The sequence below is a fragment of the Mchenga conophoros genome, linkage group LG6 (assembly GCF_057382185.1).
Source record: "Mchenga conophoros isolate Kocher_MC1m ecotype Shallow Benthic linkage group LG6, M_conophoros_male_GT1.1, whole genome shotgun sequence".
In the NCBI taxonomy this organism is placed as follows: domain Eukaryota; kingdom Metazoa; phylum Chordata; class Actinopteri; order Cichliformes; family Cichlidae; genus Mchenga; species Mchenga conophoros.
Window position 1 is genome coordinate 23,444,031 of NC_140531.1, and position 27,446 is coordinate 23,471,476.

Genomic DNA, 27,446 nt, shown 5'->3' on the forward strand with positions numbered 1-27,446 from the left:
TTCTAGAGTAACACATTGAAATAAACAGTAATCTTTCTGATGAGGTCTGAAAAGGTTGTGCTCATTGGAGCCCTTCCTGGAGAGCAGTCTCTTCTATATGTGTCTCCAGAGGTCAGGAGACCAGTCGGGGCTCTTTTATAGGATCAAATAATAATAATAATGAAACCAAATGTAAAGCAAAGTTTCACACAGTGTGATTACAAACTGCTGCTTATGCAACGAGGCGCGGTATATCAGCCTTGGCCAACACCGACAGAGGCAAATCCAGGTTTGCATGAGTTAAAATATTTCGACTTTGGTGGCAGCTTAGCTTCATGCTGCTGTTGGTTCTTCAGTCAATCCTGGAGAAAAGCAAAGTGAAGTCAAGTGTGAAAAGTGTCCACCATTATGGGGTTTTTCTGTTTCTCACGTAAGTCATGAATGCAAAAGACGCCTTTTCCTGTTCCGACCAGCAACCAATCAGCAGTCCACATACACACACACCGTCACTCATTTTGATCTGTGTTGGTTTGTGGAGGATGGTGTATGTGTAGGTTGCACACCCCGTTTGCATATGCTCTACATAATCAAATATGCACGCAAACACGATACTATAAATCAAACATTAGGGGGGAATATTCGCGAGTTTCCAACCGACTTCACGCGAGTAAAACGAGGCAAAACTTTGCTTGGTGTTTGGTGTGACTGCATCATAAGAGCTCAACAACATCAGACCTGTCTGACCTCGTCTTTGCTGATGGTGACCGTAGCGTCGGCTACATTGAGGGCCACCGGAGTCCAGTCGTCTCTGCTGGAAGAACCGATCAGACTGTCTATAGCTCCATTCAGTATATCCATGCCTGATGTAGAAGGTGATAAAACAAAACATTTGAATTAAATAAACATTCAGAATCAACATTAACATTTCATCACTCTGTGTGTATGTGTCACACCAACCTATCGGTCTGGCCACAGGCATCATCCCAAGATAGAGCACCTGAAACTTCTGAACCAGCTCCGTCTTTGGTGTGGGGAACTCTGCTGAGGAGAATTCAACACACATTTGAATTGGTGCTCATAAGAACACATAACATAAAGTACACTGAACTGCACCACAATTTTACAATAGAGGGTGTATTAAAATTAAAAAAATAAAATAAAAAATCATTTTAAAAGGCTATTTTTTAAATTTTAAATATACATTGCCTAAATTATACATTTTACATATGAATCTTCATCCAGATGTACGGCATGTGTCCATATGATGGTCGGACTTGCCTCATGCGAGCATGTTGTTATGCTACATACCAGCAACAATGTGAAACTCACGAATCGCCTCTTTCTCACAGTACATGTTTCGATCGTTACCGGTGAACGACTGTGGAATTAAAGAGTGCTCGCGCTTTAATATTTGAACTGGTATCTTTGAGTGTTTGCTGCCATCATAAATAAATAATCTCCAAATGTAGTGTTAAATATTTTAAACAAGACTTCTGTTGAAATATGTCACAGTAGACTAGAAACACATGTTTTCTTACATCGTAAAAGTTATTGTCAGTAACCACAGCGGTTCTATTTGAGAAGCTGACATGAGCAGACCAGTCAGAGAGAGTGTGTGTGTGTGTGTGTGTGTGTACACACACACAGTGATTAGTTCAGCACAGCTAACGTCGTCTCTCTTAGAAAGACTGACAGGTGACAGGAAATAACAGAGTGAGTTATGACAGGAAGCGGATGCTCGTCGTCACATCTCTCATTAAACTGACTGAAAAACAGAGGCACAGAGTCTATTTTTACCATCTGTCGGACATTTAAAAAAAAAATTTTAAACTTCCTCCTTTTTTGTAAATCTAAAGGTGAGATGATGAACTGCACTGGACCACAAACCTCTAAATCTGTCAAGTGGAAAGAACTGCTAGGCAACCTGTGGCGTTTTTGATCGTTACTATCACACTTGGTGCAGGTTTCTCTCTAGTGCACTGATTGAAAGTTGGTAGGCGTGAAGCATGAGGAGCAGTAGCAGCACTGGTCAAATGATGGAGAAGGAGGCAGCAAATTTTATGAAAAAGAAAACGCATTAAACCCCTGTCAAAATTCAAGGCTGCAATAATAAATCTCTCCTAAATCATCTTGTTATAAATTCTCATTAACTAAAAAGGACATTACGATAAAAAGCCAGCTATTTTCTGACACATTCAGTCTCCCAAATGGCCAGTTTGGACGCATCTTCAGTGCCACAGAAATGATAACTTCCCGTGCGTCTATTGACGCAAGACAGTTGTCACATTTACTCCCTCTTACACACACAGACAGACAAGGAGTTGCTTTGTGTAATGTATGAAGCCTACCTTGTAAAGGGAGATCGAGTCCTGCCTGCATCCTGTCATGGAGGGAGCCTCCTGCCATCGCTTTGGCATTCTTTCTCTCTGTCATTATCTGGAGGAGAGGCAGGGAGGGTTAGAGAGGGAAGCAAAAAGAAGATACAGAAGTATGAGGAAATGGCATGTAAAAGAAAAAAAAGCCAAAGTGATATGCCGTGACAGAGACACAGGGGAGGAGAGCGAAGAGACAAAGCCGAAAAACAACAGAACGTGTGAGAGTGCAGGAGGATGGGTGAGAGAGGGAGATGAAAGCATAAACACGAAAGCCTGGAAATGCTTCACCCTTGATACTGTCATGCTGTCTTCTCATTTCACCTGAAGAGCACAGAAGTGCACTCACACAGACACACACAAATTAAGCAGGTCACACTCCTCTCTCCAACACAGTGATAGCCTTTTCTCCCGAGCAACACACACGACGCTCACGAAGCAAGTAAACTGCTTCACCCATTGCTTTCACAAACCCCACTTAAAAACATCAAACGTATGTTGTCGTTTTTTTGTTGTTTTTTTTATGCTGGATTAACAGGGTTCTTACACATTTTTCAGGTACTTTTTAAGCACTTTCAAAGTCCATTTTTAAGCTTTTCCAGCACATTACCAAAAATAATAAAAAAATAAAATAAAATAATGCATGTTTCACTTTGCATCACCTCAGTAAGACCATGTAAAAATTAAAACAAATAATCTCAGGTCGACTTAAATGTCCTTTGTTCCCCTTTTGTAAAAACAGAAAAATGCACCAAACAAAAATACTGAATAAGGAAATGGTTGCCTTATATGCGTATAGTGCAGAAACTCAAAAAAGACATCAAGTTGTTAGAGATATTCATCTCCACTTGAAAAAAAAACAACCTCACAAAACAAGAAAACTGCACCAAACGTCACAATAATACACAGCAATTGTAATTGCAGAGAAATACTGCATTTATTTTGGTCATTTCATTTTCAAGCAAGAAGCTCACCCTTTTTGAACGGAAAGACAAAACAAGTGAACTGGAAGGGGAAAAGGAGAAAAGGAAAAACGATGCTGACAGATGCAGAAAAGGATCGATCAAATGGCGAGAAACAACTCAGAGCTCATTAAGGGAATGTTGTTGGAATTCAATAACTTTAAGCGTAAAAACACTGAAATGCAGGCACAAAAGCAACAAGACAAAATACATGAAGACCTGCAGCTCCAAGAAATCCAGAGTAGAAATACGCAGTTAGAAGACAAGCACAAAGAAGTACAACAGAGAAATGCAGACATGCACAAGGACAAGCTGATACACGAGGCAGCATCCAAACAACTCAAAGACAAGCTTGAAGAAAAACAAGCAACATTAGAACAGGTGGAACAAAGATGCAACAAACTTGAGAAGCAAAGCACCGAAACAATCGATGAGTTGAGAACCCTCATCCTGGAGAAAAAAAGCGCTCGTGGAAAAGTGCATGGAAAAGAAGAAAAAAATGCTTCGGCTTGTTCCGGAGGAAGGACGCTACTGCTTCCTCACCTGATGCAGCCTCGTCTTGCTCCACCTCTGTTCACCCCCCCAACCAGTCCCGGCAGTTGACTGCCCCCTCCTGAGCCTGGTGCTGCCGGAGGTTTCTGCCCGTTTAAAGGCAGTTTTTCCTCCCCACTGTCACCTAGTGCGTGCTCAGAGGGGATTGTTGGGGTTTTCTCTCCTCTACCTTGTTTCCTGATTTACTTGTTAACTTTTCGTTCTTACCTCGTTTTAGCTTGTTTCTTTATTTACTTGTTTAACTTTTTCTTTATTGACTTGCTTGTTTAACTTTTTTAAAACTTGTGTAACAAAATAATAAACCAATTGCATTAATCCTTCGAGTATTTTTCATCTAATCTTGACAGAATTTTTCCAAAACATTTTCAAACATTCAGATCTGTCTTTTATTTTCTTCTAAATGGTGAACTAAAAACTCTGGAACAAGGTTTGAAACACTGAAACTGTTTCAGCTGAAACCGGCAAAGTCATGCGTGTGTGTGTGAGACTCACAGAGGACACTGTGTCACTAGTTAGGTCATCATGTTTGGGCTCAATCACTCCAAAATTATTTAGGCCAAATCTTTAAAACGGTGTCATTGCATACACATTTGCAATTCATTCAATCGCACAAATGCAGAAATTATTATTTGCAGTATCTCATCTGATTTATTGTGAGAATGTCATGCCCAAAAATGGGGACAAAAGCGTTTAATCGTTTATAAGAAGAGGTCAGAAATATAAGTGCTGACATCAGTAGTGTCCACAGGAACCTCTCAATCTCAGCTAAAAGCTCATGTAAACCATTTCTGCAACCACCAAACAAAGCAAAGACACCAAACAGTTAAAAGAGCAGTTACCTCACGATGAAAGGTAAGGTAAGATCCATCTTTTGATTTATGATTTTCTGGAATTAAATGTGAACTGAAATTTTTTTTTAAAGGTGTTATATGCTATAAAATACTTTTAAATAAATTAGGTGAGGAAAATTAAAGATCCAATTTTTCTATGTTTGAGTCACAGTAACTTAGAGTTACTACAGTTTCAAGCACCACATCTGACATTCAAGCACTTTTCAAACCTTGAAAGGACAATATTACAATTCAAGCGTATTCAAGGATTTCAAGCACCCGTACGAACCCTGGATTAAAGACTTCAATCAAAATAAATCTTTATTAGCAACCAATTCTTCTTTTCTTATCAGTTTTCTATAAAACAGACCGACTAGGGGGAAAATAAAATGTTGTTGTTAGATGTTGTTAGATCGGGTGTGATGAATATGGAGGGGGAGGAATGGCTCCTCTACATTTTCAGCTAAAAACACTTCAGAGGCGAGCATTAGTTAAACCTTCTGAAAAATAAAATATTTTCATCTCGACTGCATATAAATGAAGAAATCATTCGAAGGTCTTTTCAGACGCTGAATATAAAGTTCGCCTTTTAATGAGGACAGTCCATTAACTAAACGTTCAAAGCAGACAAACACGCAGTCTGAATACTGCCCTTTCAGCCCTGTTTGAATTCACCTGTATTCATCAAACACAGCAGAGAAAGCTTGCTGGTAACTGTGTTTGGGAGTGTGCTTTGACTGTGTGATGGATGTTAAATAAGATAAAGCACTGCAGCATTTCTTCAGCACCATGACTACAGATTAATTTTTTTGCTTTATGGGTTTTAAGATGAGCTTGCGTGCTGAATAATTTTGTGCTTTTAAAAACATAATAAAAAAAATTAAAATCCATCAACACTACATTTTCTTCTCTGTGAGCCTTTATGTTGAGTGGGAGGGAAAACATTTGTCCAACTACTTGGCTAGCTTCATCACATCCGTCTGCCAAAATCCCAAAGTTAGCCTCCTGTGTCTGGAACCTCCTCCGGCCTGAACAACTCACCCGGGAGCAGATCTCGTGCAGGCTGGTGGCGATGGCTTTGGCTGGTGTGTCACAGCGGAACACATGACATTTCAGGATCCTGGTGTTTTTATCCCTCGCCACATATGCAAAGTCCCTGAGAAGAGGAAAACACAGAGTTGCTTTACAAAAAAAACAAACACACAGTCACAAATGGAGATGAGGTTTGCTGGACGAGTTTGGTGCTACTTGGAGAAATTTTAAAACAAAAATGTGTGTGTCTACTTTTGAGACTGACAGGTCTTTGAGACAGATGAGAGATGAAGTGACCTTTTGTAGCGGGATGAATATAGGACGGACACATGCACACACACGCAGAGACGACAATGGACCCCAAAGATCAATAGAGCAGCGTGATGCAAGAGGGAGTTGAATAGAGTAACAGCAGGAAAGAACTTTCCCCTGGGCCCACTGGAGCCGAAAACAATTTAACTCAGCTGAACAGAAGGAACGGAGAATAAAAAGGAGGAGGGAAAGAGATGGGATGGAGAGAGGGATGAAGACACAGGATACTTTAAAAAGAAATGTAGCTGCAGCAAATTAAACCAGAGCATCACACACACACAGACACACACAAAGACATAAGCCAGTGTAAATAACTCCCTTCAGGCTGTGTTTCAATATGAGATGTAATAGTCAAACAAGGCCTGAGGGCTAACAGGATTCCTGGACGCAGATTCTCAGGGACGTTCTCCACGAGACATTCCTATTTACGTACGTACGTGTGTGTGTGTGTGTGTGTGTGTGTGTGTGTGTGTGTGTGTGTGTGTGTGTGTGTGTGTGTGTGTGTAACAAAGTTAAAAAAAAAAAAAAATACTTGTAGACAGACAAGGACAGGGGATGTGACCTTCATTTCCTCCATGTCTGAATGCATGCACGCAGTGGTACAGAGTACATCAAGAGCCACTTTCAAGATGAAAGAAAATGAGACGGAGAGAGGAAATTAAACAATAAAATGATGTAGAGGTACTCTACAGGAGGAGCATTGCAGACTGAAAAGGAAGGAATGCGTTTACCTCTCTCTGTATCCAAGGAAGCAAAGAAGGAAAGGAAGACAGGTTAGTGGGAGGGGAAAAAAAGGGGGAGAGAAAAAAAATCCATCGCACCAGTGAGCGTTATTGCCGGGTGACAAAAGGTTGCAAAGAGATGCACTTTCACATAGAAAATTAACCTTGAGTGACATATTCACTTCTCCTGCCGTCTCCTTCTCTAACAGAGTTTTAGTGGCGGTACGGTAAAATGCACGTATATATGCACACAGATCTCAGCAGCACTGCAGGTGATCTTAAATGCAGAGTTACTCTGAGCTAAAATTATATATGGAATATAAAGGAAAAGAGAGAAAATGGATGAAGAGAGGGACTCGGGGTGACGGAGAAGTCAGGTTGTGAACAGTTAGCCTGCTGAAGGCTTGCATATCCTTAAAAGACATAACGAAAGAAGCTTTTTTTAAGCCACATAAAAAAATTAATTAAAAAAAAAAAAAAAAAAAAAAAAACCTAGAGCAAGAGAGTGGGTGACTCGAAAAAGGAAGGAGAGAAAATTGGAAGTGAATTGTAACAATGTACAAGATAAAGATAAAAGCCTAAAGACGAGAGCAGAATAAAAGACCCCGAGATGAGAAGAACATAAAAGTCAAAGGAGGATTGGAGAGAGAGGGGGCGGGAGAGAGAGTGGGAATGATGTCTCATTTCTAATATAATCTTATCATCATGCCAACGCCCCTGAAAATGTCAAGGTTGCTGTGAGGATGTGTAATCGGTGGTGATAATGAGTTTCGCAGCACATGAAGAGAGGGCTCTGGGGGCTACGGTTCCAGTGCTGACACAACCACTTCACAGGGGTGTGTGACACAGAGAGAGGCAGAGAGAGGGGAAAATCCCAGCTCTGTGCAGGTTTCAATACAATCCACATGCTCACAGACCGTGACTCGTACAAACAAAAGAAAAACTGGGCTAAAAAAACAACAACAACAAAAAACAACTTGCATAAACTTACACCAGCATGTAGTCGTTAATTTAAAATCTAAACTGGAGTTCATTTTTGCTGACACACTGAAAAAATTCTTATCTTGCATTTTTAATCAAACACGAATTACACTGTTTGGAGCTTCTCGCTGTTTTTTAAAAATCCATTTTAACACGAAATAAAAGCTTCTTAATTAAACTTCTGCACCTAAACAGACCCTTAACAAGACGAGCCTCACCTGTAATCACCTCCATTACATGTCAGAAGGGCTCTTTTGAAAGAGCGTGAGAGTAAACAAGTATTTTTCCTTAAAAAAAACAAAACAAACAAACTGTAGTGATAAGCACCTCCAATTACACACATCTCACAAAAAAGAAAAAAGAAAAAAAACACCCTCCAAAAGGCCTCTCATCTGTGGTTTCTCCTCCTTTTCTTTGTACTTTAAACATAAGAGCAGGAGTGATGCTTCCAAAAGTGAGGATGAGGTGTTTAAATGTACTTACAGGGTCTGTCGTCCTATCCTGGCAGGTAATCCTGTGACCGGCAGGCGTATTTACAGACTCACACCATCAATTTCTGGTGATACCGAACTGCACTGCACGCGCGCTCTCCTCAACCTGTCTGCTCCACACCCTGTGAGCACTAACCATGCCTCCCCCTCTGGCAGCCTCATTCCCCTCTCCCTCTCTCCTGCCAGATCCCCCTCCCTCTGACCACCTCCTCTTCTCCTCCTCCCTTTGCTGCAGCCCACTGTTCAGACTATCCAGCCATATGTGACAGATCCCAATAAAGTATTTGGAGAGGGGGGAAAAATTGCTTGTGGTCCATGTGGTGGAGGGATTTTCAGCTTCATTATACGGAATAACATCGACACCTGCGCGATTACGACTGCGTGGTTGTGAATGAAAGAAGAGAGATGCACCCTCAAGGCAACAGGATTGTGAGGTTCTGCATATTCCAAAAAGCTTTTAGCCTCATCCCGTCTCCTGAGTACACTCGTCATCGCGCGCACGTGTGTGCCAGCTCTTATTATACAGTAAGCACCAACTGTTTCAGTCCCCAGTCACCCGGCTGTGCCTCATAACCTACATTCTGCAGTGTGCATGCTGCAGCAGTGCACAGCGTCCTCTGCTGGTTGCCCATGGCTTAATTTTAACCTTCATATGCCCAGAAAAAGGCTCCTTTTCTTTTAATATTTATCTCATTCTTACTTCGGGAAGCTCAAACCAAGAAGCTGCCGGGTACAGTGACAGCATGATGTCAGTGAAGCCCAGCCAAGCTGCGGTGAAAGCGAGGGACAGACAGTCAGGTGGGGATTTGTGGTGAAAGAGAATAAAGGCCACTCTCTGTGTCATCCTCGACTTTGTAGTGATGAATTAATCTGACATTAGCTCCCCTTCATCAATCACCAACTCCCCCTCTTCTCCACGTTAACTCTGCCACCTGTCTGCTTGCCCTCATTTGTTCCCATGACCTTTCACTGAGCGAGTGTTTTAAATTCGCCATCGACTTATAAGCCGAAGCGTTGAAACGCTAAACAACAAAAGGATGCTGACATCAATGAGTCAGGACCCAGATTACCGCTAAATATACAGAAATCTCTCTGAACATTTACAATCCAGGGAATTGATTTTGAGCACAGTGTGAGACGTGCTTTTATACACACTGTAAATTATTCACGGAGACGAGAAAAAGAAAGTCAAATTTAAGGGAAAAATAAAAACAAACAAAAAACCCACTAACCTGCCATTGTCCCGGCCAACGCCCCAAACTCGGATGCTCGCGATTGGCTGAGAATGAAGCACGCTGCGGTCCATGGGGTCGACTAGGTTCAACATATTATTCTCCAGCATGAGGTACATGTCCTTCCCCTGGGCACACAAACACACACAAATCCTTCAGAGCTCATCATAAAAATATGCAATCCTTATTTCCTGCAGCGAGAGTCACAGCAAAAATATAAAAAAAACTAAACAACAGTCCTTTAAATGCCAGCGGCTTTCAGTACAACTGTTGCATATATTTATTTATCCGTGTGTACATGTGTGTCCCTGTGAGCTCTCTAGCTTTGAAGGTCTCTAAATAAATTATAAAACCCTAGAAAGAGGGTGCTGGGAGATGAAAGGTTATTAAAAGAGGGATCGAGCCCTCTCTGTCCATTCTGTCGCTTCATATTAAATAAAAGCGCACCGCAGAGAATTGATAGCACTGCTCTACTTCCCCATATTTCAGGAGGCATTTATCCACGCTAACTGATGCTGCTCCTTTCTTTCTTTTACGCTTTTCTTCCGATTCATCTTCCTAAGCATTCCCCTCCTCTCCTTCTAATAGCTGCAAACACGATGCTCTTTATTTTAAACAGGAGAGTCTTCATCACCTCTCCCCAGATGCCAACGGTGTCCCGGATGTCGTTCTTGCAGTAGGACAGCTGTCGGATGCAGTTGTTAACAGCGACGCTGCTCTTTCCAGGAGCCAAGTCCTCCTCGGCCATCTCCACCCAACCCAGAGAGCGCACGGCGAAACACTGAAAGAAATGCACACAACAGATGATCACACCATCATACACAACAAATACAAAGAAAACAAGGAAGTGGAAGAGCATCCAAGATTTGAAGGACTAAAAAGTTGAAATTTCTTTTAGGAATCACGGATCCCTTGGCAGCTCCGAACCGTGACGCTCACACGTGTTGGGTATATTCTCCTTCCAGCAATGTCATTCCTTATTAATGCCGTTTTGTCACTATGGGGCATAAGGTTTACAAAGTTTTAGAGCTACCAGCAGCTGGTTTGCTGTTACTTTTTTTTCTTACCTCCTCTCAACACTAGTGCTGAATGTCCTGTATTTGTACAGGACACAGTTTGTTCTACATCTTGCATCACTTTAATATATTTTCTAAGCTCCTCTAAGCTTGCTGTAATGGACAATGAATGGTTCAGGTGTATGGATCATTCTCAAGAGCAGGCTCTGTTGGTAAATACGCTGCGCTTGCCTTTAGCAGTTGTGGCTTGTGTGGAAGAGTGAGCCATGCAGGGTTAGTCTCAGGGTCAGTCTTCTGCCTGTCCACATGTTGATGCAATCTGCTGCTACTCTGTCTTACCAGTTGATTTTGAATCAGAGAAAAGAGGGAAAAAAGCACTCTGAAGAACAACTGAGACTAAAAGCTATTAAGTGAAGAGCATTAATTTAATAGCAAAAAAGTAAAGTAACTTTTTTGTACACAGACAGCAAGTTTAAAGGTCATATGTCCCTGTTACCTTTAACGGTAGCGTCACTTTGTTTAAAACGACACATGAGATTGGAAACTTGCAACCTCTTAAAGATGAAACCAAACAAACAAACAACAGAAAAGATGAAGAAAACAGAAGAAAGTTAAAGACAAAGAGAGGAGTGAGACCAGTCCCTCTGCTCTCATAAAGTATTCATTTGATTTCTGCAGTCCGTTCAGAAAGCACTCTGCACTCTATATAGGTCAGGGAGGGAGACGGAGACAGTCACAGTTAAACTGACTCGTGGCAAGTTTGTTCTAATGCAGTCATGTTTCCACTCATGCTAGGCTGAAACTGCTTTAGAGTGAGATCTAATACGTAATTAACTTCTTCTTTTGTAGGCAGAAAAATGATCACTCCAATCTTAAAAGAGCAATGGCTGATTTGCTTCTCTGTAACATGTGAGTGTGCGAGCGTGTTGCCATATCAAAAGCCTGAGCTGCAGGCATGTGTTTGTGTCTGGTCTTCATCACAGTGTCACTGCTGCCTAAGGACTGAAGGCTGGGACACCAACCAACCCACTGAGTTTTAACTCTGATGAGCCAAACACATCTCGAACCTTTTTCAGAACTTTAACAATTAATAATAATATTACTACTACTATTAATAATAATAGTAATAATACCACCACCATCAGGGGAATCAGAAGCAACAGTGGGTACAAAAAAAGACCAAATGAGGAAAAAAGTTGGGAACTAAAACAAAATTGAAATCCTCCTACATCTTAGTCTGCTGACGGTTCTCATCTATGACCGGTTTCATGATGTCACCAAGATGCCTAGCAAAGCTAAAATGACCCATTTGTTGTATTTATGCACATGTAACACTTTGTAAAAGTATCGTATCATTTTCATTTCACTACTGTAAAATCTAATTTAGCAAATCTTTTGATATATCCAATTTATATTGATATTTGTAGGTTCAATATTACATTACAACACATCACTTCACACATGACCTTAAGAAGGGACTATATCAAAAGTTCAATGATAAATAACTCCATAAATGTACATAAGGCAATGTATCTTGGGCATGTATCAGTGTGTTTAATTCATGGCAAATTATTAAACAACCAATCACCTGCAAGAAAAGTGCTCATAAAATTAAATGAAATTTTCTTCTCTCAATCTATCAAAATAAGGGATGATATGTAAAAACTGTCATATGTCTTATAAATACCTCACGAAACTGGGTGGGAAATGAAAAAAAACAAAACAAAAATAACTTATACAGTATATATATATGATAGTGTGCAAATACCAACATGCATAGGTACATGCATAAATGTAATGAATGTGTACAAGTTTTTGTGCTTTGTTGTCCGTACATTTTGTGGTTGTTGTGGATTGTGTTCATTTATTTTAGTCTCACTGGAATTTGCTGCAGCTTATGACAGAATGCAGTGGGTGTGAGTAACACTGCAATTTAAAATTTAACTTATGGCCCAAGGTGACCTTTTGCAAATGAATGCCACCCTCCACAGTAGTAAGTTTTACTGAGCCTGAGACTCCTTAAAGGCTTAAATGTCTCATTTGAATTTCTGGTTTGGATGCTTAAAGAGGGTCCACCACTGCACACTTGTATTTTCCTCTTCCACCACTGGGGGGCAAGCTTTCTCTTCTTTCAACAACAGCAGCAGATCATGAGTGCTGGAAAGCCGAGTGTAACTTTAACCATTTAAAGGAACTTTAGACACTGAAAAAATTGAAGTACTTTTATAAAAAGTAGCGTGTTTGGCACTTAAATTCTAAAATGATCTTTTAACCTACTTAATACCTTTTTTTTTTTTTTTTTTTTTTTTTTAAATATAGAGGCAACAGCTACATAACAACCTCACCTGATTCAGCCTGTCCTGTGTCTAAGACCACACATTATAAAGACATTCGAAGGCCAATGCGTAATGCTGACCTTCATGTATATAAAGTTTAGAAAAAGGGTTTTACCTTTGCCTCGGGGTCACTGTTAATACTGCTGGATTCTTCTTCTTCTGCTGCTGGACGGCTCCTGAAAATAGTTTAAACATAAGAGAACTATTAGCTGCTTTGTTAGCAAGGTTTCTGTCTGATGTGTGAATTTACAGAAGCTACAAGCAGGCGATACACTAGCAGAACATGGACCCTTTTCCTGAAGAGAGGATCTAACTGGCTGCTTTGGCTGAACCTGTTACACTTTAATTAAATACAATCTCCAAGAAACAAAGAAGAGATTAAAATACAGGACAATCTGTTTAATAACTGCAGCTCTGGAGGCTTTCAGAGATTCATGCACAGAAGCTGGATGGATTTGTGTGTCTTCTGTATTTTACCTTAGCTTGAGTGACGCGTAGCGAAGCGTAGCACCCTCAAACTCTTTCAGACTGGGGTCCGGGTTCACTGTGGCTGCCTGCAGGTCCTGATGCACATATGTGAAAATCATAGCAAAATAAGCCTCTGTATCCAGCAGGGGTTCCACCCTAGAGCATCTTTTACACATGCAACCTGGAATACTGTATGAGAATATAAACCGATTGTGTCTTCTGTCACTGAAACACTCTCCTGAATTAAAAAAACAAAACAAAACTGAATGATCCAACAGGAGTAAGTGCAGCCAGATAAGATCCTGATGAAGACATCCAGATTTAACAACAAGAAGATGAGCTGGCATTATCCTTTTAATGTTAATATGGATGTTCCTTATGGATTCCTACTGTTTTTAAAAAAAAAAAAAAAAAAAAAAATTACTCTATCTTCTCGTGTGGTTGTATTTCTTCCTCAGTCCTCCTAAAAAAAAGATCATTTTCACAGGCTTGCTGGTCATTTTGCTCCAGCGAGATATGTGGCAATGTCCAAAAATATTACCGCTATAAACTGAAACACCTATGTGTACCCGTCATAAAATTCATGGGGTACAAACTCCTGTGGTAGAGGCGCTACAAGACACGAAATAGATGTAAATTCTGACCCTTCAGCGTGAATGCCAGCATGCATCCAAGTGTGGAGCGAATGCTGCTGCCGGATGGATAAATGGCATTGGTGTGTTATGTGTAATGGGGCATGCTGCATTCAGAAAGAAAAAGGTTTATGTGGTATGTACACACACTGGTGTGTGTGACTACGCAGTCAGATCTGTGCCACCAGAACAGAAAGATGAAAATATATTACTGGCGTATGTAAAGAAAGAAACAACCTAATGTGTCGCTGGAGTGGAGTAAACAGACATGTTCTTACACATCAGGCATGATCAGAGGCTGCGGTTTGTGCAGATATTTTTATGTTAAAGCATCAGCCACGCATGCTTTTTGCCCAGGCAGTGAACTTTAGCACAGGATGTATAAATGCACACACTCAAATAGCTGGTGAGGTTAGACCAAGAACAAGACTCACTGACACCGAGTGCATTATACTTGCCTTCCACATTTCACTATCAATTTTTCCGCCAAATTCACTCCACACCTGTTTCTATATTTGGCGTTAAGACACAAACACACACACACACACAGTGGCGGGTCAAGGATTGAGAGTCAAAGGTTGGGTGGAGAGGGGGGCAAGGGGATAAAGACAGAACAATGTTGTTAGCTAACCAGCTTACTCTACACTCAGACGGTGTTGCAATAACGAGCAAAGCAGCAAAACGTTTCCTAAATAAAAGTAAAAGGGCCAAGAAGAGTCCAACGGGACTTTCCGGGTTTTCCCCGATTTGTTTTGCTCCCATTGAACATTCACCTCGCTACGGAGAATCTGTCGATTCTTGATTAGTAGAATGTAAGCGACACAAACATACAGGACCCATCAGCAAGTGTTTAGACCGTGACACCATTTCTGTTGTTTTCAAGCTTTACTACAGCACAAAGATACAGTAATTACACCGAAAGTGTGCAAAGAGATGACAAAAAGTAGAAAAAGACATCAATATAACTAGAAAATCATTATAAAAGTCACACTACTAAAAGCTATAATACTAGATGTTATAGTGACTGCAGCTGATGTCCAATGACCATTACACTTGTTCCCAGTCTTTGCCCCTTGAAAGCTTACTAGGAGCTCTCTTCTGAACTGAGGGGTGAGTCTCTGGTTGTCAAATGTTGTCTTTATGGGGGAAAGCATGCTGAAGTACAAGGTTAAATCAGTGTCAGAGTCCAAACACTTATTGACTGCTCTATATATGATACAAGGAGTCAAATACAGTAATATACACGTACGGGTGCAGAGGAATTATTTACAGAACTAAGAAAAAAGTGAAAAAAGATGCTACAAGTCTGAGGGCAGATTGGGACTCCTACCTTTTCCTCATCTTCGTGACGCTGAGAGCGACACTCTTGATCCACACCCTGCAGAGACGCGGAGCGCGGCTAAAGAGACATCAGAGAGAGAAATGATGAGACTCTGTTTAGTGACATCCTGCTGCACCATGTTGGTCCGTCTGCCATTTTAGCTTTTGTGCAGCTGGGTGATACTCGAGCAGTCTGGAGGTCGATCGCATCAGATGGATGTGCCAGAATCAGATTGAGGCACATCCATCTGTCAACATCAGTCCATTCTCACTGGATCGATATTTTATCTACATGGGGCCGCTCTCTATCCATCTCCTTTCCTCTCTACATTTCCACCTATCATTCTACATGATTGACTGATTGATCGGCTCAGTGTTCTTGTATTCTGCTACCAGACTGGAGTGTTAACAGTGCTCTCCCTCTCACTCCCTTTGCCCAGCTGCCTACATTTAAATAAAACTATATTGAAACCCAGACAAATGCACTGCGCCGTTTAAAACTGGCACATGGAAGCGTGAAAATAACTCTTGCAAACCGCGATGAACATCACAGACTCCTGTGAAGTACAATGTAACACAAAAACGACGGTGGCTTACAAAGTAACAGCTGTTCACAAATCCACATGTGGGGAGTGTGGGCTCGTGAGTGGACAGAGGCTCCACTGAGCTGTCAGAGGTGGTGCTGCCCGAGCGAGTCGACCCCCTGAAGAAGATCTCGGCCTGGCATGACTGTAAGCGCATGGAAACACAGAGGTATTAAAAAAATAAAGACACACTGTTTAATCCATATTTATTGGAGTCAACAATGATTAATGGATTCAAGAAATCCATTTTTTCCCATCTTGTTTAGGGAAATGCTCGTCATTTGCACTTGACAGAATTACTGTCGGCAGCACCGACTGGTCCTCATGTCAGTTGCATAAATACAAATTGTAAAAATACCTGTTCATGAAAACTCACAGCAGCATTAAGTACAAGTCATGTACATATTATTCTGAGAACAGCAGCACAGAGTGCTTAATTCACTTCCAACACAGGTGTTATTACAGTTTTCCTCATAATTATTCTGTGCTGTGAGCGCTTTTGTTGATTTATGCTAATCCAAAGCTCAAAATAAACATTTTCATTTTAACCGCTGTGACATTTCCAGTTTTATTAATGCTTAGCTGTTATTAAGAGTTGAGGAGTTTCATTAGCAACTAAATTGCATTGTAGCCAGTAATAGATACACTACCTTCACTGCATTAAAGTTTGACTTTATTACTTTGTTTTTAAATCAAATTGTTTGACTGCATTACTTTCCCTTCATCTCTTCATGTATGCTGTGAGCTGATTGCCTTCGTCAGAATCTATTCTCAACTACAAAAAGAAAGGTGTGCTGTGGTATCTGGCACCAAGATGTTAGCAACACATCCTTTAAGTCCTGTAAGTTGTGTGAGGTGGGGCATCTGTGGATCGGACTCATTTCTCAAGCAAATCCTACAGATGCTAAATTAGATTGAAATCTGGGGAATTTGAAGGCGGGGTCAACACTTTAGACTCGTTGTTGTGCTTCTCAAACCATTCCTGAATCATTTTTGCTGAAAGAGGCCATAGCCATCAGGAAAGACCGTTTCCATGAGAGTGTGCACATGGTCTGCAGTAACGATTAGGTAGGTGGTACGTGTCAAATTAACATCCACAGTGGTCATAATGTGAAGTCTGATGCATGTCCCTCACCTCGTGGTCTGGAGTGGGTGAGGGGCTGAGTGAGCCCAGGGAAGGTTTACGTGGTGTTGAGGCTGAGTGGTCACCCAGGGCCGTGGACTCCATCTGTCCAGGGGGTTGTGGATGAGTGGCGGGCCGTTCCCACTGAGTGGTGCCTGTAGGAATGTGCCAGTAGTAGATACCAGCCATGTCTGTAATCTTTTTCCATCCTGGAGGCAGGTCGGGGTCTGTCTGGAATGACTGCTCGCTCCAAATATCTGGTGGAAGAAAATTGTGAATGGATGGATGTAGGGCCATCATTCTCCTGCTCCGTTTCCCCCAAAACTTCCCGTCTCTGTGGCTGTTTTTGCACCATACAGTTAATTCAAAGTGAACCCACATTGAGCTACGTCAACAGCTGAGCTGGATTACCGGCATCTGCTGCACCTGTCCCTTTTAACCAACCATATCTCCATGTGCACAAGAACGCCTGTAAAGCACTTCTGTAGCATTTGTTAAACAAAGCCCTACACACTTTTTAAATGAAAGATATCACATGGGCAAAAAAAAAAAAAAAAAAGAAAAAAATATCAAACAGATATCAGGATTTCTCTTACATCTAAAGCAGCTGAGACACTTTCTCAATGAGCGACCCACTCAGTACTTAAAACATATTACAGTTTATTCAGCGTGACACAAATGAGGAATTGTTCTTCACTGGCCCTGGTAATTGTGTTAGCTTCTTCACTGAACCCTGTTTTAGAGAAATGTGCCGCTTGATTTCCATGGGTGTGTGATCCGTTGTTCTTCAATTTAACCTTAAACTCCTTGTAGTACCAAATTATCCTACCTATGGTATCTTGGAGCTTCTAACAGTAGAATGGGAGGCAGAGCCTTCCGTTATCAGGCTTGTGGACCATCTACCAGTCTAAATTCAGAGACATCCTCTTTTCAACTCAAAACTTTCAGGTGACCCCGATCTCTCAGTTATGCTGTTATAGGCTCCCAAAGCTATAGGACTTCCTGCGAGCATTTCCTCTCCACCCACCATTAAATTGTGTCTCATCTCTCCCATAGTGGTGACGTTTTCCCCTTCACATTTTTATACATTGGAAAGCTATAGGTTAAATATGATCAAAGCAACATAGTAGTTAAACTTCATACACAAAGCTGTTCATTGTTCGATATACAGCCTAATGAAGTGGAAAGAAGAGGGGCAATACTCAGTAACAGTAAAGTGCATAGAATTAAATACTCATGAAACCCTGTGGAGAAGGCAGGATTAGGACCCAGACGCAGGACTCATGAGACAAGAAATGACCTCAAAACAGCTTTAATGGTTGAGTCTTCCTTAAATACCCCAAAAAAACCCAAAACCCCTAAACAGGAGCCAAGAATACAAATCCAGGACTATAAGGAAGCACACAAAAAAAAAAAAAAAAAAAAAAAAAAAAAAAAAAAAAGAGAGAGCACACAGTATAGGGGACGACAATAAATACACACATGGTAATGAGAGAAAAGGAAACAGGTGGGAAATACAGCAGCAACAAATCAAGAATAACGAGACAGGGGAAGTAAAACTAGAGACAAGAGACAAAAGACTACCAAAGTAAGACAAGGACTAACAGATGGCAGACTCACACATGTGAAAATGACATAGAAATACCAGAAATATGGACAGAAGACTGAAGAAACAGAATGAGAACAGAAACAGGGATTAACAAACTAGTGAAGGAACTAAAGACACAGATAACAAGAATTTCATGAGAACCTAAAAAAAGCAGAATTACCATCATAAACAGAAGGCTACAGAGCTTGACGGCTACAGAGCTTAAGGACTTGAACTGGAACAAAGTAGTAACACGAAAGGGAACTCGTATCAGCAATAAGGAAAAAAAAGAACCATAAACCTTTAGAAATACCAGAAAGCCAGATTATCAACAATACAGAACAAAGAACTCTAATACACAGAAAACCTTAACATCAAAATCCCAGGTCCCAGACATAAGATAACACAGACTCCATATTGACTGATCATGGTTATGCGTGCACCATCACCACAAATGTCTCTTTGTCTAATTTCAACCAGAAATAAACTTTTCTGAGTGCTGTACGGGCTTAGTAAAGTTAATTTGTTTTTTAAATGAGCTTATAAATAAAGTGCTGTACTAATAAAATGAATAAATCAGAGCAAGAAAATACAGAAAAAAGTAAGACAAGGAAAAAAAAAGTAAAAAAAAGTGTCAAAAGCTCAAAGGATGTGTTTTACAGGGGGCTTTAAACATGTCAAGTGTTGGTGAGGTCCTAATGGTGAAGAGGCGACTGTTCCAAAGTTGAGATGCAACTACAGCAAACGTCTCATCTGTGCTTTAGTCTGCTTCTCAGAATGTATGCATGTGCAGATTTATGTGAAAATTAAGCTTTCCTCCACCAACAGAACACAACATCAGCAAACAGAGCAGATGTCTGTTAGCATAATTTATTGGGCAGTGATATATTTAGAGGAGCTACAGCTGTTACCTTGAAAACACATGTGCGCACACAAACACACACTCTGTGGAGATGGAGTACTTAAATTAATTTTTCTTCACTCTTGGACTAAAAGTCATCTCATGTGAAGGTTGCAGTTTCCTGGCAGCATGCACATGCACGCACGCACACACACACACACACACACACACACACACACACAGTGAAGTATTGATGGGATCTTTGTGTTCCTGTGTGGAGATGATGTCGTGGCAGACGTAGTAAAGACGATCCCAAACTCTGTTGGGGGTGTAGCAACTCATAAAAGTGATATAAGCTCCAAGGGGCCGGTCAGCTGGTGCTGCATGTATTTATGTACGTTTGTGTGATTGCAAGGCGTTCTTGAACTGCTGACCATGCTGATGAAACGCAGCGAGTGGGCCCGTTGCCACGACAGCAGGCCATATGTCACTGTGACAACGGGGTCGGGCCAGACTGTGATGGCACTCAGACACACATGCGTGCACACACAAGTTATTAAGACTCTCAAAGAGCATAAATCATAGAAAATATAGAAAAACGCACTCGCTGGGAGATAAGGACATCCTTTAGGGTGGTGCACTGACTGCTGGGAGTTGGAGTCTTTTGAGAATGAAAAATAGGTCAGAGCAAATAAAACTACAAGAGAGAGAATCTGAGCGTCTCCATCTGCTTTGAGCGAGAGGAAAGATGGTGACTTAGAATGGGTGCCAGCATGAGATGACTACTGGATGTGGATTAATGCATCTGCATAAACAAAATTAGAGAGAAACACTGAAAGAGAAAAGAGAGGAGATCTCTGGCTGGAAAGGTCTGAGGGCTACACAATGACTCAAAGTTATCAGTGTCACTCTTGGCAACGGATGTGGCAAGTAAGGAAACGGCATTAGGAGACTTGGTGTGCTTGCACTGATGCTGTTAAAGTGCACCTACGCAGCTGGTGGAAATGGGGACCTACGTAGCAGTTAGCCTGTGATAGCCTCGGTTAGCATGCAGCTGCATGCCAGAGTACAGTTGAGCAGGGGGAGGGGGAGAGCTGCAAGCTTCTGGAGCAAAACACATACAGACACCACACCACACATGCACACCAGCATTGACATATTAACACAGCATGAACCAACCAGACTGTTTCTGCAGATGATGTCATTACAGAAATAAACTTCATCCCCATGTAGGAAGACACAGACACATGCATGCTCAGACAGCATTGAAACTCAAAGACAACAGTCCAGCTTCCGGCCAACTCTGTAAAAATGCACCTACCCTCGTAATTGACAATCACAATGGCCAGCATGTAGTCTTTTCCCAGCATCATAGTTAGCTAGCTGCCTCTCATACAGCAAAACCCAATGCTGTAACCAAAGAGAGAAGCCCAGACAGAGATGGAAAGAGAGAGAAGGAAGCAGAGATCAGAGTGAGGGGGACACCGCAGCAGAGGGGGTGAGGAGACCAAGAAGGGAGGGAGAGAGAGAGGAAGGGAAAGAGAGAGAAAGAGAAAGAGAGAGAGAGGAGGGGGGACAAATCAAGGCAGAGAGGTAGAGAAAACATGACGTGACGAGAGAGGCAGTAGGAAAAAAAAATGGGGAGAAAGAGTGAATGAGAGGAGGAGCAAAAAAAAAAAAAAAGGATGGAGAGCCTGCGACTGAGGAAAACAGGAGTGAAAGACAAACATTTATACGGGGGGGGGGGGGGGGGCTGTTTCCCCCTGCAGGCGAGCTGTGTTTGCTGCTTGTCTCTCCCCTCTCTATCTAGAGCATCAGCCACATCAACAAGAAGACAAAACAAAACAAAAGAAAAAAAAAAAAGCTCTACCCTCCCTTTCCTGTTCAAAACCAAACATGCAGCCGGGGCACATGGAAGGAGGCTAAAATGTGGCACAGTCATCCTTATCGAATTTCTAGGTTTATTATTTTCTCCCTCTTTTTCAGCCTCTCTTGGTTGTCCTGGCAACCTCCAAATCGGCTTTTATTCAGCATCTCATCCAGTGGAGGTGCGAGGACGAGGTGGGTCAGAGAGGTAGAAAGACATGTAACTGTCTCAAACACACTTTGAGCATCACGCGTTGCTTTTTGGCACTAATCACCATTCAGTTATACTGTGCTTGAGTTAAGGGACCAACCTGGCCGAACACTGGTGTACATGTAGTTGTCCCCTGTCACCACAGCCAGTAACTGTTTCCTACAATGGTTGGGCAATGGTTGTTGGTCCTTTAGCTTAGCTACTAGCTTGAGTCAGAACAGAGCAGGAACTTTAATTTTGTTTGCTCTTTGTGGTGAACTCCACTGTTCTCCACTGCTGCTCTAATCAGCATTGGTTTTTGGACAGACTACACAGTTGCATGTCCCAAAATACTTCAACTACCTACACAAACTATCATGAATGCTGTACCATGAAATCTGTTTTACAGCACAGGATGTTATGTGATAATGTTAGACTTCTATAAATAGGGCTTGAAGGACCCTCTTAGACTCTGTATGCAGAGTGTGTGTGTGTTTTGACACCTTTGTGGGAAAACAGGGTCATACCAACCCTCTAGCCCACAATCCCCACAGAGGAATCTATCACACTGCTGGGAAAACAACACAGATTTGTCAACGTGAGTTTGACAAAAGCAGATAGGGGGCACTACAGTATGGGCAACTAGGAGTTGGATAGATACACTATACTGCCAAAAGTACTCTCTCATCTGCCTTCACACGCACATGAACTTGAGTGAAATCCCATTCTTAAATCATAGGGTTTAATATGACGTCAGCTCACTCTTTGCAGCTATAACAGCTTCAACTCTTCTGGGAAGGCTTTCCGGAGGTTTAGGAGTGTATTTCCGGGAATCTTTTCACTATTCTTCCAGAAGCACATTTGTGACACTGAGAAGGCCTGGCTCGCAGTCTCTATTCTAATTCATCCCAAAGGTGTTCTATCAGGTTGAGGTCAGGTCTCTTTGCAGGGCAGTCAGACTCGCTCATCCATGTATTTATGGACCTTGCTTTGTGCACTGGTGTGCAGTCATGTTGGAACAGGAAGGGATCATCATCAAACTGTTCCCACAAATTTTGGAGCATGAAATTGTCCTAATGCAGTCAGGGAAGTACCGTTTTCCTGGAAATAGCTAAACCCAGAGTCATGCGTCAGATTGTCAGACAGAGAAGCATGATTCGTCAGTCTAGCAAACACGTCTCCACTGCTCTACAGTGCAGTGGTCGCATGCTTTACACCACTGCTTGGTGATGTAAGGCTCGGATGCAGCTGCTCATTCATGGAAACTCATTCAATGAAGCTGTCTAGTCACTGTATTTCAGCCAAGCTGAAGCCCACATGAAGTTTAGTGGTCCTGCGACCTCAGCACACTATATGCTTCAGCATCCGCTGACTCAAGTCTGGGATTTTACGTGGCCTACCCCTCGTGGCCGAGTTGCTGTCGTTCCTAATCGCTTTCACTTTGTTATAATACCACTAACAGCTGACAGTGGAATATTTAGTAGCAAGGAAATGTCACAACCAGACTTGTTGCACAGGTGGCATCCTGTCATGATACCATCCTGGAATTCATGTAGCGCCTGAGACCGACCCATTCTTTCACAATGTTTGTATAAGCAGTCTGCATGCCAAGGTGCTTGATTATATAGGCCTGCGGGGATGAAAGTGACATATACAATTTAACTAGTCATTTGCTTCCTTACTGAGCTCCTCACTACACACATCATGGTCCTGGTTCTCTTTTTTAAATGACATTGCAAATAAGCAAAGATGGATCTGAAAGACTGTTACTTTCGTTTATTAATTTTCTGTATAGAAACAGGTATGTAATATGAACAGTGCCATACACGCCAGCATTTATAGCCTTAGCTAATTTGCGATGCACATCCCTAGATGGGCTTTTATACACAATGAAATCCTGGACAAATGAACACATGAAAATGTAATCCTGAAATCCAGACAACACGACAGTAAAACTGTAAAAATGCAAGCTGCTGGTATTCCAACTTGTAGAGAAATGAGTTACACAGATGCTCAGAGCTTTCAACTTGAGACTGTGAGTCATCAGAAAGCCAAAAAAAAAAAAAAAAAAAAAAAAAAAGCAGCAGTACAACTCACAGACTCAGAAAGACGGCACTGTTTACAGCCGAGACCACAGCCTCTTCTTTCTGTTAATCTGGAGGCTTTGTTTATATGACAAGCTATGAGGAACACTAAAGTGCCCATATGGTTATGTTGCAGGACCGGCTGCTGTTCTGCAGGAGCACGGATGTGTTTTGCTCGTCTTACACTAAACCACAAGTTTTAAGTGCCCAGAGAAAAACTCCATACCCAGATTTTAACATAACGCTGGCAAAGAACAACAGTGAACTGAAGAGACCTGCAGACGTAGCCAACATGCAAATACAAGAAAGCAAGAGACCCGCAACAGATGGAGACTCTCAAACTCTAAATATCACGCAAAAGTTTATCCTCACAGCTTTGTAACAATGAATAATAACAATATTAATAATAGTTCATTAGATGGCAAAACTGAGTAGCTGTTTGCAATCTAAACAATACCATTTTTCCCAGATATTTTATATCTAAAGGTTTAAACAGAGAAATTATCTACAAAGTAACCAAAGACAGAGAAGAAACATACAGATGTAAAGTAGGGCTACATCTGATTTCTTTTCTATGTCTATATATTAAATATTAGTCAGCGTCATCATTATGCCCATCATTACAGGATGAGAGGAACAGAAATTGAACAACTAAGAATATCTCAGTCACTCTGTGTCTCAGGGATATTACTTTTTCTGTATTTTAATTAGTTTTTAAGTCAACTTCTAGAGTTGCGCTTCTTTCAGTTACATTTTTATTTAAAATTGTTCAGTATTAGTCTTAATTAGTTTTCATTTTTAAAGTTCAGGATTTGCACACATAGGGAAGGTAATTATTGTAGTTGTTAAAACTAAAACTATGTTAGACTAACAGCAGACTACAGCTTTTCCTCTTGACCCAGCTTACAGGTTCTTATGGAAAGGTTATCCATTATCTAATATTTGCAGAGACCAGATGCTCGTATTCACAGATATATAATAGAGATGAAGCTCAAGGTAGCTGATCAATACAGACGAATACAAGTGCAACAGGGGAGAGGAAAGCAGCTCCATTCTGTGGAGCTTTAAGATGAGGGGGGGAAAAAAACATCTAACACACCAAGATATTGGCAGCTAGTTTATGCATTAAGTTAAGCCTGGTTCACACACATATGATCAGGATGAAGCTGGAAACAGGACACAGCTGATCTGGCACACCAACCCCCATGAGGTTACAAGGGCACTTCCTGTGCCTGAGGGATTCTGGGAGATTTACTGGAGGCTGGAGTTTTTGTTATTCTTTTTAAGCAATGCTTGAGCTCTGCATATCCATGAATGGACACACACACTCTCAGATGTGCACGCACACACACTCTGGGTAAATGGAAAAATGTCATCAGTAGAGAGGACGGTGAAACCGCTAAACACCAGGAGGGGGAAAACCCTCCAAAACAAAACATACCACAGTAGCTGACATAAGACTCACATAAAAACTACACTGAATATTTGTAAATATCAGTAACGTTTGCTGCATTAAGGCTTCATGGGCTCTGTGTGTGTCTGTCCGTGTGCGTACCTGTCTCCTCTGGCGAGTTGCTCTCCTGGGACAAGGTAGTCCAGCTCAACTCTTCGTCACTGGGGTTCAGATTCTGGATGCGGTTCAAAGCACAGTCTGTCTTTGCGCCAGTTCTTCTGTCCTTCTTCGTCTCTGGAGAGGAGGATGAGGAGGAAGAGGAGGGGCAGGAGACCATGGAGAGCAGGGGAGTGTCTTCTGGACTGGCTTGCTTGGGTGGGGAAGGAGGAGGGGGTACTGGAGAGTTCTTGCCAGATTTGAGGAGCTTGAGGTTGGAGTGGAGGTCAGAGATGAGCTCCAGGCCTGGAGAAACTTTGTGGTTCTTCACAGGGGGTTCACTGTCTACTGTCAGTAAAGGCTTCGTCTCCTCATCTTCCTCTCCCCCCACCATCTCATCTTCCTCGATCTTCATCTTTAACATCATTTCCTTCTCAGACAAGATGCTGATGTCATTGGTGTCCTCTGAGTCAAAGTCCAAATCAGCCGTGCTGCTGCTCAGTTTGAGCTCCACAGTAGTGTTTATGTTACAGTCCAAGTCAGGCTCTGTCGTCTGCTCAGCCTCTACATCACTGTGAGTATCTGGGTGAAGGTTGGCATCTTCCTCTCGATCATTATTAGTAAGAGTGCGACTGTCTTGTTCCTCTGCCACGTTGACATTAAGGTCATCTGCTATTATTTCTGAATCCATCAAATCAGGGTCAGTTGTGTTTTTGTTGTGGTCCTGGCCAGCTTTACGAAGCTGGTTCACCCCATTCTTTGCTAGTTTGGGATTGTTGGGAGTGGAGGACTGTGACGGGGATGACGATGGAGATGATGATGCCGATGAGGGCGGCACCACTTCACCGAGGCCCATGGCGGCCTGGATGCTGGTAAGCGCATACTTCTTCCGACATTTGGGAGGAGTGGCGGAGCCTTGTTTGATGACATCGCTGGTGAGGAGCTGGTTGTGTGAAGAGCGAAGGCTGAGTGAGGTGGGGGGCGTGGCGGCAGGGCCGTTACGATTGGTCACGTCTACTGACATCATCGTTGCACCAGACAGATCACCTGAAGCAGAAAAAAATAAATAGTGAATTTAAAAACCTAAATATCCACGTGTTAATACACAGACAACACACAGGTGAGACATCACTGTCAATAACATCTATATGTTTGTTAAAAAAAAAAATTACTATTTCATTTTCTTACATATTATGTTAATTTATTCATGCTGCTGCCAATATCGACTGTTAGGTTCTCCATTTGCATTCGCTGCGTGTGTCAGACTCATAGTACGTCGCCTAAACTTTTTCGAATTTTGTTCAACTAACCACCAAATACAGAATGAACAATTTGAGAAAGCACTGCAGGTCCCTAGTTGTGTTATGTAATTTTATTACGTGCCATCCTAAGATGTTATGGCGCCATTCGCCACTAGCCTAGGGCGCTGCAAGGAAGAAGGTTCCTGTTACTAGCAATGCTAATGTTAGCACTTGTGGGAATAACGTGTGGCACTGCATGTGTGTCTTCAACCTCATCCATTAGCGTGGACTTAATTTTGCCAATATTTTTACTTGTTTTTATCCCAGAAACTAGCAAAACCAGGAACATTGCTGCTGTACATCCACACAATGGATTTGAAATGGAAAAAATCAAGACGTGAATGAGCAGGTGGACTTTCAGCTGAAATTCAAGCTTTTTAAACAGGCACGCTTAGTTGAGCTAAGGTCGGACCCATGGGTTGCTTTTGTAGTGCGTTTTGAGTTATTATTGATCTGTAATATAGATAACCATAGCTTTTGTGGGATCTGGGCAGATACTTCAAGCAGCAGTCATATCACGATAGACTCAGATGCATAACATGCCCGCGCCATAACACCACCTTACCACGATGGACAGATGTGGTACGCCTCCAGTCTTCTAAATACTGTTCTGTTGCCACCGTTTTCATACACATTCCAGTTGATTTAATCCTTTCAAACAGTATTTTGATCTTTTCTCTGATCTAAACTCTGATCTCATGTTTCTATTTAAGCGTCAGTGGTTTGCATCTTGAGGTAAACTCTCCGTATTTACATTCATGAAGACGACTGTTGATTGCAGACTTTGGACTATGACACCTTATCGCCTACAAGAATGCTCTTGGCTTGGCCAAATGGTGCAAAGGGATTTTGTTTACTCCACTTTAATTATCTTCTGTCGTCTTTGAGGCCTTTTGCTGTTGCTGAGCTGGCCAGTGCATTCCTTCTTTTTGAGAATGCTCCAAGAGTGGTGGTTAAATCAACAATTAAGTTTCTGCTATCTCTCTGATAGGACTGTTTTGTTTCAAGTCTAATGAAGCCCTCCATCGCTTGCATCAACACCTCTTTGACAGTTCTCATTAAGAGTTATCAAATACAAATTAA

General features: G+C 41.7%; 1 protein-coding gene across 4 annotated transcripts in view; it reads right to left on the reverse strand.

Moving 5' to 3' along the window:
• apbb2b (amyloid beta (A4) precursor protein-binding, family B, member 2b) overlaps positions 1-27,446 on the reverse strand; it is a 56,254-nt gene that overhangs the window by 6,018 nt on the left and 22,790 nt on the right. For 2 of the 4 annotated variants that reach the window (XM_085276872.1, XM_085276873.1), the window contains exons 4-16: positions 25,069-26,109; positions 16,957-17,201; positions 15,835-15,966; positions 15,248-15,316; positions 14,376-14,426; positions 13,295-13,380; positions 12,933-12,993; positions 10,100-10,246; positions 9,466-9,593; positions 5,737-5,851; positions 2,328-2,415; positions 937-1,020; positions 724-839 (exon numbers count right to left, since the gene is read on the reverse strand). In XM_085276872.1, the coding sequence (XP_085132998.1) occupies positions 724-839; positions 937-1,020; positions 2,328-2,415; positions 5,737-5,851; positions 9,466-9,593; positions 10,100-10,246; positions 12,933-12,993; positions 13,295-13,380; positions 14,376-14,426; positions 15,248-15,316; positions 15,835-15,966; positions 16,957-17,201; positions 25,069-26,109 (2,363 nt within the window). The remainder of the gene's footprint in view (positions 1-723; positions 840-936; positions 1,021-2,327; positions 2,416-5,736; positions 5,852-9,465; positions 9,594-10,099; positions 10,247-12,932; positions 12,994-13,294; positions 13,381-14,375; positions 14,427-15,247; positions 15,317-15,834; positions 15,967-16,956; positions 17,202-25,068; positions 26,110-27,446) is intronic. The other 2 variants (XM_085276874.1, XM_085276875.1) reach the window with 2 other exon arrangements.